Below are 17,845 nucleotides of genomic sequence, written 5' to 3' on the forward strand. Positions count from 1 at the left end.
GGACAGGGCCCGCCGCGCTTAATGGAGGTCGTAAATAAAGTGAAACGGCAAGGTCAGCGGGAAAACCGGTGACTGGAATAAATTAACCCGTTAAGACCGGGAACGCATCTGTGTGACATTTTTAAGATTTATTTGGGCTATTAAAAAATTGCAGATCTACAAGCTCATAGCGCGGCACCGAGTGCCGCGCTATGAGCTTGTAGATCTGCTATGTTTTTTCTTAAAGAAATCGTGAAAATGTATTCGAATCTTTGAATTTATAAATATGTTTTTAACTCAAATCTCCCTGGAACAAAATATTTGTTCTTAAGATTTAGAGCATTTGGTTTAGAACAGTGGTTCTCAAAAATAGCAGATGTACAAGCTCACATTGTGTGACTTTGTGCCGTGCTGTGAGCTTGTACATCTGACATTGTTGAATAATTTTTAGTTGTATAACACAAAACCTTTTTTTCTGGGGGTCCCTGGAACAAAATATTTTCAGATGGGGGTCCGCGGCCAAGTACTGTACATATCATTTTGGTGGTCCTTGACATGAAAAAAGTTTGAGCACCACTGATATTATAGCAACATAAATTATAATAATATTTTCAAAAAACTGTTTAGAAGACATTTGTAGAACCCCCCAGAAGCAAAGATAAGTGTTAAAAATGTTCGCTTTAAAAATATATAAAATCAAAGATTTTCCCAAATTCTCAATTCACAAGCTCATAGCGCGGCACTCGGTGCCGCGCTATGAGCTTGTAGATCTGCTATTTTTGAATGGCCTAAAGAAATAAAAAAAACGACACACAGAGATGCTTTCCCGGTCTTAGTGGGTTAAGTGTAAGAGAGAGCTCCAGCAAAAAAAACAACAACAGTAGAAGATGACATGAAATATAAGGGGTCGAGGAGCCAGATGAGAGAGGGGGGGGTCCGGGGTCCACCCACCACTCATGAATCCACATGATGAGAGAGGGGGGGCCGTCTAAAGCCTCGGTCCGTGATTTGTGGACAATGCCCATGACCCATGTCCACTTTACATCAATACGGGTGTCAGGCTGTACGACCTAAATTACTCTACGATGGTCATTACGGCTCGCATTTTGAATATGTGTGTGTGTGTGTGTGTGTGTGTGTGTGTGTGTGTGTGTGTGTGTGTGTGTGTGTGTGTGTGTGTGTGTGTGTGTTTATGTATGCTTGCGTGCAGTGGTGAAAAGTAACTAAGAACATTTACTCAAGTACTGTACTGTTTTAAGGTATTTTTTACTTTAATGGAGTATTTTTCGATTTTCAATACTTTTACTTCTACTCCACTACATCTCAGAGCCAAATATTGTACTTTTCACTCCGCTACAATTATTTGAAAACTTCAGTTACTAGTTACTTTGCAGATATAAATGATTACATCATAAAACGTACATTAACCACTTTAACCCTCTTTTATACCTAGGCTATTTGAAAATAGCCCATCTACAAGCTGTACAAATAGCTGATCTACAAACATTTTAGTACTTTTACTTTTGGTACTTAAAGTTTACTTTTGTACTTTTAGTCAAGTCACATTTTGAACACAGGCCCTGTACTTGTAACCTAGTATTTATATTGTGGTATTGCTACTTTTACTCTTGCTTTCTTTTTGTGTGTATGTGTGTGTGTGTGTGAGTGTGAGTGTGAGTGTGAGTGTGAGTGTGAGTGTGAGTGTGTGTGTGTGTGTGTGTGTGTGTGTGTGTGTGTGTGTGCGTGCGTGCGTGCGTGTGTGTGTGTGTACACTGTAGGCCAGGGGTCTTCAACAGGGGGTCCGGGACCCCTTGGGGGTCCTCAGAGTTACTACAGGGGGGGCCGCCAAATCTTTGTGAGATTTGTGCTTTATCTCTCTTTCTGCTAAGGGGTCCTTGGCCTGAAAAACGTTGAAGACCCTGTTGAAGGCTATACACATGGGTTTGTATACTCTACAGTATGTCTCCAGAGTGGCAAGCTAGTCCATTAATTTTGAATGTCTGCTGATAAACATGAAGGCCATGTGAGCAACGGCTTGCATGCAGGAGACGGATCTCTCTCTCTCTCACGCACACACACACGTGCGCACGCATGCACACATGCACACACACACACACGCAGGGAGAGCCTTGAAACATCACACATGTTGAAGCAAGTACTATAGACCCAACCTTAACCCATTCAATCCGGGGACGCATCTGTGTCATTTTTATGATTTTATTTGGCTATTCAAAAATAGCAGATCTACAAGCTCATAGCGCGGCACCGAGTGCCACGCTATGAGCTTGTAGATCTGCTATTTTGTGAGTGCAAAAAATATATATATACATATATTTATATATACACACACACACACACACACATTTTCACGATTTTTCAAAAACAATAGCACATCTACAAGCTCATAGCGCGGCACCGAGTGCCGCGCTATGAACTTGTAGATCTGCTATTTTTGAATAGCCCAAAGATATCTAAAAATGACACACAGATGTGTTCCCGGTCTTATAGGGTTAATACAAAGTCTTACCGAAATAACATTTGAGTGCAGCTGCCCTGGTATATACTGTCTAGTGTCTATCATGTCAAAGAATGTTTATCCACATGTTTCCTGCTGAACATCTAAGATGGTCTTGGTGTGTATAATGGGTCCTGACAGAGAATCTATCCTATATATAGTGTAAATACATCACATGGCCGCTCCCTCCATTTCCTGGATGAATGGACACTTGTCTCTGTCAGCAGCACAGGTACAGAACAAAGTGACATTTACTGCAAATGGACTTTCACCACCTCACCAGTCACCACATAGTGAACTGCATGGGTTTGTTGCTTTGTTAAAAGAACATGCCTCTTAGAGTAGGGCTCCGTGATATTAACACAATCATATATAATGGTTTTCTTGTGATATTGACTATGTGGTGATATTTTGGGACTATTTGGTGCTTTTAAAAGATATTTACATGGAAGAACACTTTGAGAAAAGATCAGAGAGGTAGAGGCTGTTCATCTCACTCAGCTAGAACAATATACATGTTCAGAATAATTGAATTGAATTGAATGCCGTTTATGTCATTGTACAACAACATTTTAGTGCAGCCCTCTTTAGTGGTACTTGCAACGCACATAAGATTAAGTGAAAATAAAAGTAAAAACATCATATATAAAACTAGTATAGATAAAACAATATGACCAATACAATCTGTATCTAAAATCCATACATCCAATAATCAGTGTAGTATTCATCTTATTAAAAAAACACATTAGACCATCAGTACAGGTAATTTGGTATCATCATGATATTGCATAGACGTTTTGTATTATTGCACACAATTCCCCATAATATAATGGCTCATAGTATTGCACTGTCCCAAGATTATTGCACAGTCTTATTCAGAGTTCAGTTCCTCTGATGGAGCGTGGGTAGAAAGTGTTCAGAAGTCGAGACTTGATCGTTATGGTGCCTTCCAGAGTCAGCAAATAGAAGCAGTGTTGATTTCGTCGACTAAAACTATGACAAATTTCTTTTGCCGAATCACTTTTTTCACTGACGAAAACTGAACAAAAAATAAAGCTATGGTGACTAAAACTAAGACAAAATATACTGACAATTTTGTCAACAAATAAAAACTGAATGTAAAGTAAAATGTTAGTGAGGGACTAGTGGAGAAGAGATCCAGTAGAACTAAAAGACAAGTCATTGTATGTTTGGTTGCACTCGGGGGTTGTGCTCTGAAAATAGCAGATCTACAAGCTCGTGTGACGCATTGTGAGCTTGTAGATCTGCTATTTTCAGCATGCAACCAAGTGTAAAATCAGGCGTTACGACACCATCAAGGCACCACCAAAATACATTCTAGTCGACTAAATCAACTGTAGATTTCATTTAGTCGACTAAAATCTTATGATGTTTATTCGACTAAAACTAGACTAAAAGTAAAACATTTCAGATGACTAAAATACTAAATGGAATTTTATTCAAAAGGCTACGACTAAAACTAAACCAAAGTTTGCTCTCGAAATCAACACTGAATAGAAGGACAGCATGCAGCTGCTGCGACAGCTTAGCTCTCTGCACTTTTCTGTTTGACTCTAAGGAAGACTCAAGTGGAAAAGTCAGTCACCCCTGCAACATGATAAATAGGTGCAGACCAGTGGAGTGCTCCAGTATTTATTTGGGTATAGTGTCTTCTGAAGTGCCCAGGTATTATTCTCTCTAGCTCTCTAGCGCAGCCTCCTTAACCACTTGAACTCCATGCATCCATTATTCCGGGGGGGAACATTAGCCACAAATAGCCGATATAGAAGCTCACATATACTCATTACGCCTGTAGGGTAAAATCGAATCCATTCTCTTTGGGTCCCAAATAAACCTTTGCAAGGCTTCACAGTAAAAGTGGGTGACAATGTGATCACAGTTGCATTTTAGAGGCAATCTTTCCCGTGCAGAAATGGCAACAAAAGTAATCAAAAAAGTCTCTTCGACTACGCATGCACCTCATGGTACCATAGCACCACAAAGGCCTCACAAACAAGGCTCCAGACATCCCAAAAACAAACTGGTCAGGCTACTTGGCCTCGCACCTACAACTCATCTAACCCCTGCTCATTATGCTAGGGTGGGATGGCTCAGGTTAGAGGACAGAGTACAGTAACTTGCAATGGACCTGGTCTACTAGATGCACTACACCACAGAGACACCCATGAACCTTTCAAAGTACTTCAAAAAGGTCAATGACGTCTACAATCACAACACCAGAGGAAGCTCCACTAATCAAGTTCAACCCAGATTTGGCTCAAACAAGGGGTTACATTTGTTGTACTGCTATGCCACAAACATGTGGAATGCCCTACCAACAGTCATACAAACATGTGAATCCTTACTCTCCTCCAAAACTGTTCTAAAAGAGCACTTTACAGGTGGCTGCAATTTGGAACTGGCCCCTGTTAAAAGTCAAAGCTCAGCTGCGAGCTTGTACATCTGCTATTTAAAAATAAATACAAAATAAACATTTTGGGAAACACTTGTATGATTTTGCAATTCTTTTTACACAAATCTTCTCTTCTGGGGCACGAAACTCTACTGGTACTGCCTGAGAGATGTGTGTAGACTGTGTGTAGACTGTGTGTACAGAGGAACCTGAACTCTGTGACTCTCTCTCCACCAAACATCCTCCAGCGTTTAACGGAGCAGGCTCCTGTTTCTTATTCCTTAAGTCAATTATGAGACGTTTTGTCTTGGAGGGGGTCGCTGGGTGCCAAGATGTTAATGGAGCACGTCTTAATCAGTACGTTTAATCAGATGAATACATTCATTCTAATGAGTTCAAATAATAATAATTATAATGATAATGATAATTAGGACCAGGAAAGACGGCAACATTAACCCTTTAAGACCTGAGGCCGATTCTACAAATGTCTTCCAAATCCAAAACAGTTTTCTGAAACACTTTATGTTGCTATAATATCTATTTTGTCATGTCAAGGACCCCCAAAATGATATGCATTTGGCCGTGGACCCCCGTCTCAAAATATTTAATTCCAGGGACCCCCAGAAGCAAAGATTTGAGTTACACATGTTCGCTTTAAACCGACATATATTGAAAGATTTGCACACATTTTCATGATTTTTCAAAAATAGCAGATCTACAAGCTCATAGCGCGGCACTCGGTGCCGCGCTATGAGCTTGTAGATCTGCTATTTTTCTATAGCCAAAGTATAAAATAATTGTTAAAGTGGTTAAAATCTAAAACAACACAGATGACACAAATGGTTCAAATAGCCGATCTGCAAGCTCACAACGTGTCAATGTAGATCGGCTGGTTGAACTATTTGAAAATGTTTTCAAGAATGGCAAAGAAGTTTAGGGATAGGGGAATGGGTATAAGGCACCGGCAAGACTATGGCCCCTAGTCTTATATCACAAGATAGATATTACATTACATTGCTATATTTCAAAACTCAAAACTCAATTCTTCAGCTTGATAAACGCATTACAGAATATAATCTCGTGATGGAAAGGATACGGTATTCTGTAATTGAATGGATGGATTATGCTTTTCTTGGCCGGGATATTATACACAAAGTTTAAATGAGAGGATGATGAAGTCTTCTAGTACTTGTGTGCGTGTGGGCGCACGCGTACGCGCGCGTGTGTGTGTGTGTGTGTGTGTGTGTGTGTGTGTGTGTGTGTGTGTGTGTGTGTGTGTGTGTGTGTGTGTGTGCGTGCGTGCGTGCGTGCGTGCGTGCGTGCGTGCGTGCGTGCGTGCGTGCGTGCGTGCGTGCGTGCGTGCGTGCGTGCGTGCGTGCGTGCTTATGTACTGTGCGTGCGTGCGTGCGTGCTTATGTACTGTGCGTGCGTGCGTGCGTGCTTATGTACTGTGCGTGCGTGCGTGCGTGCTTATGTACTGTGCGTGCGTGCGTGCGTGCTTATGTACTGTGCGTGCGTGCGTGCGTGCTTATGTACTGTGCGTGCGTGCGTGCTTATGTACTGTGCGTGCGTGCGTGCTTATGTACTGTGCGTGCGTGCGTGCTTATGTACTGTGCGTGTGTGTGTGTGTGCTTATGTACTGTGTGTGCGTGCGTGCGTGCTTATGTACTGTGCGTGTGTGTGTGTGCTTATGTACTGTGCGTGTGTGTGTGTGCTTATGTACTGTGCGTGTGTGTGTGTGCTTATGTACTGTGCGTGTGTGTGTGTGCTTATGTACTGTTCGTGCGTGCGTGTTTGCACCAATCCAACGACTACATTGTTACCTTGGTTACTAATCCTATTTACCTAAGACCGGATCCATTATTCAAATGTTCCGCCTCAGAGCTGGATAGTTTTTTTATCACCATGTCTCAGGGACAGAGACACAGGAGACAAATATTCAACAATTCTTCACTGACTGCATTTTCACTGCAGGAGTGTAATCCGTTTCAGAGCACAAACTACTTTGAAAACCACCTATACAAATGAAATTATGCACTTCTAAATCTTGTTAAGTATTTTTTTTATGGAAACTGCATAGACAAATGTGTGAGGGTCTGTCTCTAAACCTTCCTCTTACATAACTATTCCTTTCATCTCCTGTCTGTTTTCAGTTTCATTTTATTTTCTGTTTCCGTTTTCAACGAGGTGTTTGGCCAAAATAGGAATACATTGTAGGCTACTCTGATTATCTAAAACAGTACAGTGCACAAACTTACCATTTCTACAATACATTTACTTTCAAACTGAACACTTGCAATGGTCACTAATGCTGACCAGTTAAACAACTACAGTGACCGCTTAAGCCAGGGGCCCACTGACCCCTTAGCTCCTTGGTTCTCAAAGTGGGGTCCGGGGACCCCCAGGGGTACTTGAGGGAGTTCCAGGGGGTCCCCAGCTAAATGATTTTATGAACCAAATGGACCCTTATGGGTCTGTAACTCTGAGAGTGTACAAATGGAACCATTCCATTTGTACACTCTCAGAGTTAAATTAACATTGATTTTACTATTTAAATTGGGGTCCCAGAGATATAAATGTCATTAAATGGGGGCCTGTAGCCCTAATGTATGTCAAAGTGGGGGTCGTTGAAATTAAAACGGTTGAGAATCACTGCTAGAGCCGTAAAAACCCTCTCTTATGGGGGTCCCTGGCATATCTTTTCAAATGGGGGTCCGCGGGCTAATAAGTGTCAAATTGGGGGTCCTTGACATGAAAAAGTTTGAGAACCACTGCCTTAGCTGAGAGAGAGATGAAGCAGATACCCCCCCACTTCATATTGTATAACATTGTTGTTGTGTTGCAGATTTAACCTTTTCATAGATTTCATGGATAGCTTCATAGACTTGTTTCACAGCACTATAATCAGTGTTGTGTCAATTCATGTTTTTTTGGTTTGTTATGCGGTTTACTTATCTTTTCTATTAATATGTTGGATTCATGTTAATATGTATTTTCAAAAATGTAACCACTTAAACACTCAATACTAAATGTGACCGTTGGCTCTGTACTTGGTCTGCTCTTTTTCCCCCTCTACACTAAAACTTGCCGATCCACAAGCTCACAACGCCTCGCAGCGCAAGGCGTTGTGAGCTTGTAGATCGGCTATGTTTGGCTAAAGTTCTCCTCAGAAAAGGAATGCTATAGGGTTCAAGTAGTTCATATAAAAAATCCTATCACACAGATATTTGGTGGCCCCCCCTATAGTAACTCTGTGGACCCCCTGTTGAAGACCTCTGTTCTACAGTATTACAATACAGTACAGTATATACAAATGAATCTACTTTCAAACTTTACCCTTAAAATGCAGACCTATTTTTAGCAATAAACAAATACAGGGTCTGCATAAACTAAAACGTGGTATCAGATATCTGCAGTGGTGGAAAGTAACTAAGTACATTTACTTAAGTACTGTACTTAAGTACAATTTTGAGGTATTTGTACTTTACTTGAGTATTTCCAATTTCCAATACTTTTACTTCTACTCCACTACATCTCAGAGGCAAATATTGTACTTTTACTCCACTACATTTACTTGAAAACTTGAGTTACTAGTTACTTTTCAGATATAAATTATGATATTATGAAACATACATTAACCACTTTAGCCCTATTTTATACATAGGCTATTTTCAAATATTTAGTACTTTTACTTTTGGTACTTTAAGTACATGTTGATGCCAATACTTTTGTACTTTTACTCAAGTACATTTTTAATTCTGGACTTTTACTTGTAACAGAGTATTTTTATATTGCAGTATTGGTACTTTTACTTAAGTAAAGAATTTGAGTACTTTTTCCACCACTGCATATCTGTCTGTTAACAATATAAATGTCTGTGTCCTGTAATGAATTATTGCAGGATCAAGATAACTGCTAAAGATTCATTTCATGTGGTTGTTGTTGATATTGTTGTTGTCATGAGGGTATAATAGCTGTACACAGGCAGAGTAAACTTGAACAAGAATTGCATCATCGTCTGCAAGCAGTCAAGCTGAATAAATAAGCCATTAGGGAATAGAAGCATGTGAGTATTGAGACAGCACAATGTCTCTCTTACAGTATATATACAGTATTACGTACAGTGGCAGCCTGCTGCACGGTATCTGGCAGATCACGAAGCACAGGAGAATGCTCCAGCAATTACCTCTTTACCGTTCCAATTTTCTGAGCAATTGTAGGAGCGTTTCACCCCTGTGCCAGCTTGTGTCTGGAATAACAAGCATGATAGAGGCTATATCTGGCATTCAGCCATGGATGGTAGATTAAGTCAAACATGTGAATGTGTGTCGCTGAAAAAGCATGTGTGTTGGTCCATTTTAAATGTCATAAAAAATGATCTTTATCAAGACATAAAGTGTACTGTACCTCTTAACATGTTTTTTTTTTACCTTGTATTCAGGTAAAAGAAAATCTGAAAAAGAAATCTAGCAAAGGTGTATAATAATTTCAAGTTCATTTGTATTATTGTATTTATTTTAGCAGTGGCATATCACACCACTACTTTCAAGAAAAATGTATACTTTGCAACCAGGTGACATTATCACACCACTGCTCTGGCTGAGTTTAGGCTAGTGAAATAAATGAATAAATTGTGGAGGCTCCATGCAACACTAGCGATTAGGGATGTGCGATATATATGGCCGATGTTAGCATAAACATGTAATGTCGGAAAATATTGGTATCGGTTTTTGAAGAAAGAAAAAGTTCTTACTGTATGGTGTGTGTGATATGAAATGTGAGCTTACCATAATCACAGTAATCGTTAATCATATTCCATCATATTCAAGGGCTTTTGGAGAGAAATGAGACTCCAGTCACTTTCAGTTTAGAGCACTGCAGAGGGCAGGTGTGTGTGTGTGTGTGTGTGTGTGTGTGTGTGTGTGTGTGTGTGTGTGTGTGTGTGTGTGTGTGTGTGTGTGTGTGTGTGTCTGTGTCCAGCTGACGCTCGTTGACACTTGTTAATGTTATAGGCATCAAAGCAATTACGCTTCTGCACTGTCAAATAGGCCAACATCTGATCTAACATTAGTGGGACTCATTCAAATGACCACCAGTGAGTACCGGGACTCACTTTATTGAAAATCTAACAACATCACTGTATTATATTAGATTTATTTGATATTATATTGATATTATAGCTATTTTATTTTATAGATGTTACCTGACAATTAGTTGACTTTTAGTGAAAAAGCCCTCATATGTCGGTATCAGTTGATATCGGTATCGGAAATTAGGAGTTGGACAATATCGGTGTATCAGATATCGGTAGAAAAGTCAATATTGAACATCCCTACTAACGATTCTTTACAGTGTACATACAGTACAACCTCCATCCTAACTTAAACCAAAAAGGACCAGAGCTTAGCTGACGATGTTGGCCTGCCAACACTAAGAAAAGCCCCCCATGTACCCCCACTCCCCCACCCCCCTTTTTCTGTCCACATCCCAGGAGGGTTGACCGGGCGAACGTTTGAAGGATGACCGGTAAGACTCAGACCAGCAACGTGACCAACAAGAATGACCCGCGCTCGCTCAACTCCAGAGTCTTCATCGGCAACCTCAACACGGCCATCGTCAAGAAGACGGACATCGAGGTCATCTTCGCCAAGTACGGCAAGATCGTGGGCTGCTCCGTGCACAAGGGCTTCGCCTTCGTGCAGTACGTCAGCGAGAGGAACGCGCGGCTGGCCGTGGCCGGAGAGAACGCGCGGGTCATCGCCGGGCAGCCTCTCGGTGAGTTGATGATTGTTTTTGTTTGTTGGTGAGGTGGTTATTTCCAGCGTGATCTAATATGAGAGTGACGACATTAGCGTTGACTCCCATTGAATGGAATGCGGCAATGCTCGTTCTATCTCAATGAGATAGTTCCAATGTTTGGAACTACAGCCATAGGAGCCCGCTTTACGGCGAGATCAAAGAGTGTCATAACTCTCTCTCTCTATGGGTCTGGTTATTTCTCTTTCTTTCTTTCCGTCTTTTTTTCTTTCTTATTTTCTTTCTTTCTTTCTTTCTTTCTTTCTTTCTTTCTTTCTTTCTTTCTTTCTTTCTTTCTTTCTTTCTTTCTTTCTACAGTCTATCATCACTGCCACTGAGTCATAAATTGTCTTGAAGTAGATCTCTATTGGCAGGAATCTGTTGACCGGTAGAATGATTCTGATTCTGAGTTTCCACATCCCACACATCACCCTTTATAGTCTACTCAGTGTGTGTTGGCAATCTCTCCTTGCCATGATTCTCTCATATTGCCAAGGGTCTTTTTTTGCTTCATATGCATTCTTGGATTCTTAGGACACATCTGTTATTTCTGCAAGTCATAATTTTTTACCTCTCTGTTGTTTCCGAGAAATCATGGTTGGCAAGATCATGGTGACCTGGTTGTATATCTAGAGATCTCTCTCTTGGTTGTAATCGATCGCATGCTCTAAGTCATTTATCATACTTTCATTCAAACGGATGTGCTTAAGAGAACTCTCCACTACAGTCTGTATTCATCGTACTTCAGAGGTCATGACAATAAGCTGATGAAAGTGCATATTCAGCCCTCAGAGAAGAACAACTGGTGAACAAAACACCCCAGATCCCTAACCTTTAACCTCACCCAACCCTACGCCTCAACTTGACAATGATACCTAAACCTTAACAGCATTTTCTGTCATCAATATCAGTGGCTATCATCTTTTTATTTATTTTAGGTACGGTATACTGTGGAAATCTATATACAGCACGTACATATTTGTAAATAAAGACATGAATTGTTAGGGAATAAGTCCATAGTGAAGGAGTTGAAGTATCTCTGGGTCTTTGTTCACGGGTGCAGAGCGGTGTGATCAGCCAGAGAACTGGAGCAGCAGGAGCGCTGCTGCGTTCACTTTTTGATTGATATCGTTACTGATCATGAAATTAAACACATGTCACATGTGACATACATCTGATCTACCATAATCAAAAGGATAACGCTGAAAAAGGCTTACAGCTTGTTTCCATTGCGGGCCTCAGTATGAGGTGTGTACGATGTCATGTAGTGTGTAGTGGGTGCTGGTGGGTGCATCAATGTCAAGAGTTCATGATATGCTAACGTGTCCCTGGGCACATAATGAATACGTTTCTGAATGGATGTGTGTGATGTCAAACACTGGAAAATAGCCGATCTACAAGCTCACAACGTGTCGCAGCGCGACACGTTGTGAGCTTGTAGATCTGCTATTTTTCGGCTTTGGACTTGCGGTTAAAAATGCCCCCAAAAAATCATAAATCAATCATAAAATCGGCTTCCTAAAATGTTGGATGTCCTCACAAGTATAGTGTGTGTGTGTGTGTGTGTGTGTGTGTGTGTGTGTGTGTGTGTGTGTGTGTGTGTGTGTGTGTGTGTGTGTGTGTGTGTGTGTGTGTGTGTGTGTGTGTGTGTGTGTGTGTGTGTGTGTGTGTGCGCGCGCGTGCGTGTGAGATAAAGAGAGAGTAAGAACAGTTGAATCAATGGCCGCGTTTCCCAAACGAATTTGAGCTCCTGCGTAGCCTAGAAGCTGCGTAGGTGCCTCCACGCATCTGCGCAGTAGCAACCCCGCTGCGCACTATCTTCGTTAGTAGCAGCTGTGTGTGCCCAACGTCTCATCTAAATTGGCTTCAGTAGACACCATCTTCGTAGGTTCCGTTTCGTCTGTGCTAAAACTACATTCGTGAGACAGCATGCACGTGAAGAGATCCTGGACGTAGCCTACGTAAAGCCTACGTCAACTACGTAGTGCTATCCTACTATAGTTTAAACACCCTTTGCATACATATATCTATATATACAGGATTTTGCAAAAATACTAAGATAAAGTCGCACCTTTATCTAACTTACCTTTATATGAATTGGACACTTACATTTTTATAGGTACATTCTGTAATGTATTAAAATGCATTTTTTAAGGTGACATTTCAATGATCTTAAATAAACACTGCGGCCATTGTTCGCCGTTCAAAAAAATTCAGAGGATAGAGGGGGCGTCCCCCTGCATGATTGACAGCTTAACGCGTAACGGGCGACGCCTCCCCAAAAAAACAGACATATATACAACAAACACACTGCGACATGCCGTGTTGATAGCTTGCAGATCTGTTATTTTGGGTAGGGCGAGCGGCTGCAGTGCTTCGTCCTCTATGCATGAACCCGAAGTTTACAAATCGTACTCTCACGGATAATCCGATCATCTAATAAAAATATTAAGCACATGCCAAGTTAACTAAAGGTATATAAATGATGCTGAGCTAAATATGTTTCCTTAATTTCGAAGTTTTATAGTTAAACGTTATGATGAAAGTGCAGTTCCTCTCACAAAGTGACAGCTGGCGAGCGCAACAGCTCGCCATGTTTATGAATGGTTAAAACATCTTTTGAAAATCGCAGATCTACAAGCTCACAACGTGTCACAAGCTTGTAGATCTGCTATTTTCAAAAGATGTTTTAACCATTCATAAACATGGCGAGCTGTTGCGCTCGCCGAGCGCAACAGCTGTCACTTTGTGAGAGGAACTGCACTTTCATCATAACGTTTAACTATAAAACTTCGAAATTAAGGAAACATATTTAGCTCAGCATCATTTATATACCTTTAGTTAACTTGGCATGTGCTTAATATTTTTATTAGATGATCGGATCATCCGTGAGAGTACGATTTGTAAACTTCGGGTTCATGCATAGAGGACGAAGCACTGCAGCCGCTCGCCCTTTTACGCACCGGCCCGGCCCGGCCGGTCTTTTCATAGATTTCATAGAACGATGGGTGTTACAGGCGGCCCAGGGCGCTCGTTACAAGATGCTTCGTAGGACAGTACTCCCCTCCTACTGTGGGCGGGGAGTATGCTGCGCGCATTCTGTCTCACGAATGTACTTTTACCACACACGCAGCCAGTTTAGATGGCACGCAGGGGCACAACCACCTGCTACTAATGAGGGTAGAGCGTAGGTTTGGCCGAGTCCCAGCTGTGTAGGAGACGCTTGCGCAAGCTGCGTACGGCCACGCATGACCTGAAATCTACGTGCCTGCTATGGTACTGCGAAGCATGTGACGTCACACGTTAGACCCGTCGTCGGACCTGCGACGATGCTCTACGCACGAGCTCTTTGGGAAACCCGGCCAATGTCTGTGCGTTGAAGAATGGACTTCAGCACCAAGGACAGTTACACTGACTCTTTATACTACCATGCCTGTGCCTACACACTGGAAAGTGTGTAAGTCTCTGGAAAACATTTAGAAATCTAGTGAATGCCTGAAGCACATCTTTTCCAGCCTCTAAAGGGGAATTTGGCAGCGGTTGATTTAACCCTTTAAGACCTGAAGCTGATTCTATAAAATGTCTGTTTTTAGAATGTCTTCTAAAAACAGTTTTTTTTTGAAAAAAACGTATATTGCTATATATCAGTGGTTCTCAAACTTTTTCATGTCAAGGACCCCAAAATGATATGTATTTGGCCAAGGACCCCCATCTCAAAATGTGTTGTTCCAGGGACCCCCAGAAGCAAAGATTTGAGTTACACATGTTTGCTTGAAAGAATATATATTCAAAGATTTGCACACATTTTCACGATTTCTCAAAAATAGCAGATCTACAAGCTCATAGCGCGGCACTCGGTGCCGCGCTATGAGCTTGTAGATCTGATATTTTAGCCAAAGCGTAAAATAATGCTTTTTTAGCTCAAATCTAAAAATGACACAGATGCGTTCCAGGTCTTAATGGGTTTAATGAGTAGTACGTGTTTGATCTCTTACAGTGCTTGTTTGCTTCCTTTGATATGTATTAAACTTAGAGATGGTGTGTTCATTTAACTGTACCAGAAGTACAGTACTTACTGCACCATATCTGGAGCTACAGTGTTGTTCACAGGTCTTTATTATAATATCTTTATATCAGGGCTAAATACTTCTCTTTGACCTTTTGATGTTGTTTTTGTTTTTAACCCATTGAGACCTGAAGCTGATTCTACATGTCTCCTAAAAAACAAACAGTTTTCTGAAAAACATGTTTTTATATCAGTGGTGCTCAATCTTTTTCATGTCAAGGACCCCCAAAATTATATGTATTTGGCCACGGACTCCCATCAAAATATTTTGTTCCGGGGACCCCCAGAAGCAAAGATTTGAGTTAAAAATGTTCGCTTTAAAAAATATATGTATTCAAAGATTTGCACACATTTTCACGATTTTTCAAAAATAGCAGATCTACAAGCTCGTAGCGCGGCACTCGGTGCCGCGCTATGAGCTTGTATATCTGCTATTTTTGAATAGCCCAAAGTGTAAAATAATGCTTTTTTAGCTCAAATCTAAAAATGACACAGTTCCAGGTCTTAATGGGTTAAAGTAATTAAGGCTTTGTCAACATTTCAGAAGGAGGATTTCCGTGCGTTATACTGTAGATATAAAGCTCTAATCTGTAGCTTCAAGCCCGTCAACCTGAAAATGAGTTTCTTGTGTCTTTTTTAAGTTAGTTTCCTATCCCTCAGGTGGGGGTTACATAATTGGATACATCAATTACCACTTGGTGTAAAGATCTGCTATTTTCAAAAGATTGTTATACATGACAAACTTGTGAAACGGGACATTCTGCACAATGCATACATTTACTTGGTACTTTAAGTACATTTTGATTCCAATACTCTTGTACTTTTACTCAGGTGATTTTTCTATTCCGAACATTTACAGAGTATTTCTACATTGCAGCATTGATACTTTTACTTAACCCATTAAGACCTGGAACTGTGTCATTTTTAGATTTGAGCTAAAAAGCATTATTTTACACTTTGGGCTATTCAAAAATAGCAGATCTACAAGCTCATAGCGCGGCACCGAGTGCCGCACTACGAGCTTGTAGATCTGCTATTTTTGAAAAATCGTGAAAATGTGTGCAAATCTTTGAATATATATATTTTTAAAGCGAACATTTTTAACTCAAATCTTTGCTTCTGGGGGGTCCCTGGAACAAAATATTTTGATGGGGGTCCGCGGCCAAATACATATCATTTTGGGGGTCCTTGACATGAAAAAGATTGAGCACCACTGATATAGAAACATACGTTTTTCAGAATACTGTTGAGATTTAGGAGACATGTAGAATCGGCTTCAGGTCTCAATGGGTTAAGTAAAAACATTTGGGTACGTTTGCCACCACTGTCAATTACATACGCTGTGCTGCACTGACAAAAAGAGAGCTGAGTCAGAAGACAAAGCTCTCCATCTACCTGTCAGTCTGTGTTCTTTACTCATGAACCGTGGGGTCACGACCAAAAGAACAACAGCAACGCAAGTGGACAAACAAACAGTACAGTACTGCAATGTAATAAAATTATTATAATAATGACACACACACACACACACACACACACACACACACACACACACACACACACACACACACACACACACACACACACACACACACACACACACGCATAAAAGTACTAGAAGACTTCATCATCCTCTCAGTTAAACTTGTCAGGGTTTGTGTATAATATCCCAGCCAAGGAAAGCATAAATCTATCCATTAAATTACAGAATATACCAGATCATTTCGTCATGAGATTATATTCTGTAATGCTTTTATCTAGCTAAAGAACTGAGTTTTGAAATATATATATAGCAATTTAATGTAATATCCATCTTGAAATATAATACTAGATGTTATTGTCTAATAGCTTTATGTTGTCATCTTTCCTGGTCTTAATCATTATCATTATTATTAGTATAATTGTTATTATTATTATTTGATCTCATTAGATTATATAATAATGCATTACTACTAAGACAATTACAATGCAATAGGATCCTTGCCAAAACAATGTCAGTGAGTGTCCAGCATTTATGAAACGTTAATATGAATACTTTATTGCGTGTTATGAATGAATTGTTAAGCATTATGAGTGCTCAAAATTATATAGTGCTATACGCAGATTGTAATGCCTTTAACTGTATGGTTACAATGCATTATAGACAGGAAAGGAAAGTGTTATCCTGTATCTTTATTCTTTACATCTAGAGGCTGTTTTTGTTGTGCTTGGTGTATTCTATTGCATCACTCTGAATGAAGTCCTGCCGAGAAGCTACCGACATATCAGCTGCCAGACATAATATTATACATTATGTATCTGACCAGCTTCTGTGGACATACTGAGGATAAGACTGCGGCCATGGAAATGTAAAAGGCCTGGCCTTGCAAAACCCCTGGCCTACAGGACATATCTGGGGCAGATGTGTGTAAATCCTTCAAGAAGGATTATAATCCACACAAGGCACCTGGCTCCCTATAGCCAAGTCCTCTAGACCTAGTGGTTCTCAACCTGTGGGTTGTGTACCCCCAAGGGGGGGTCCCCAAATTAATTTGGGCCGAACCAGGCTCGTGCAACTTGTTCAAGTGTTTCCAAAATATTTCAATTTCCCCTATTGTTTCCCAAGATAAAAAATAAAAATAGCAGATCTACAAGCTCATAGATCGTCTATTTTCAAATAGCCAATGTATATAGGTTTAAAGTGCTCATGTGGCCTAGTTGCTTGTTTTGGACTTGTTTTCATAGACCCGGTTGCTTATTTCTCTCGCCAAATCTGGCAACGCTGGCTGTGTGCTCAGCTGCCTCCTGTCGTCCCTGATAACTGAGTGACAGCCAGCCAGCCTGGTTCGGTCACACACAATGAAGCTCCATCTCCATTGTTTAAAAAAGGCTTTCATGGCATCCAGGTTTGTTGATATGAAGTCGTCATGGTTTCCATAAGCGCTGTTGCTAATCGGATTACTTGGGAGCTCAGTCGTCCGACATAATAGTGTGGGCCCAATATTTGTACCATATTTGTCTGACCTGGAATCCCATATTTTTGGACAGGCTTTGACTCATCACGACTTCATCACAATGACAAGACGAAGTCACTGCA

General features: G+C 40.7%; 1 protein-coding gene across 1 annotated transcript in view; it reads left to right on the forward strand.

Moving 5' to 3' along the window:
* Positions 1 to 10,426: 10,426 nt before the first annotated feature.
* Positions 10,427 to 17,845, forward strand: part of ralyl (RALY RNA binding protein like) — a gene marked incomplete at both ends in the record, with an annotated part of 126,031 nt that continues 118,612 nt past the window's right edge. Inside the window, one exon of the mRNA XM_084048047.1 lies at positions 10,427 to 10,682. Coding sequence (XP_083904173.1) covers positions 10,427 to 10,682 — 256 coding nt within the window. The remainder of the gene's footprint in view (positions 10,683 to 17,845) is intronic.

The sequence above is a fragment of the Gymnoscopelus microlampas genome (assembly GCF_963454915.1).
Source record: "Gymnoscopelus microlampas genome assembly, chromosome: 22".
NCBI classification, from domain to species: domain Eukaryota; kingdom Metazoa; phylum Chordata; class Actinopteri; order Myctophiformes; family Myctophidae; genus Gymnoscopelus; species Gymnoscopelus microlampas.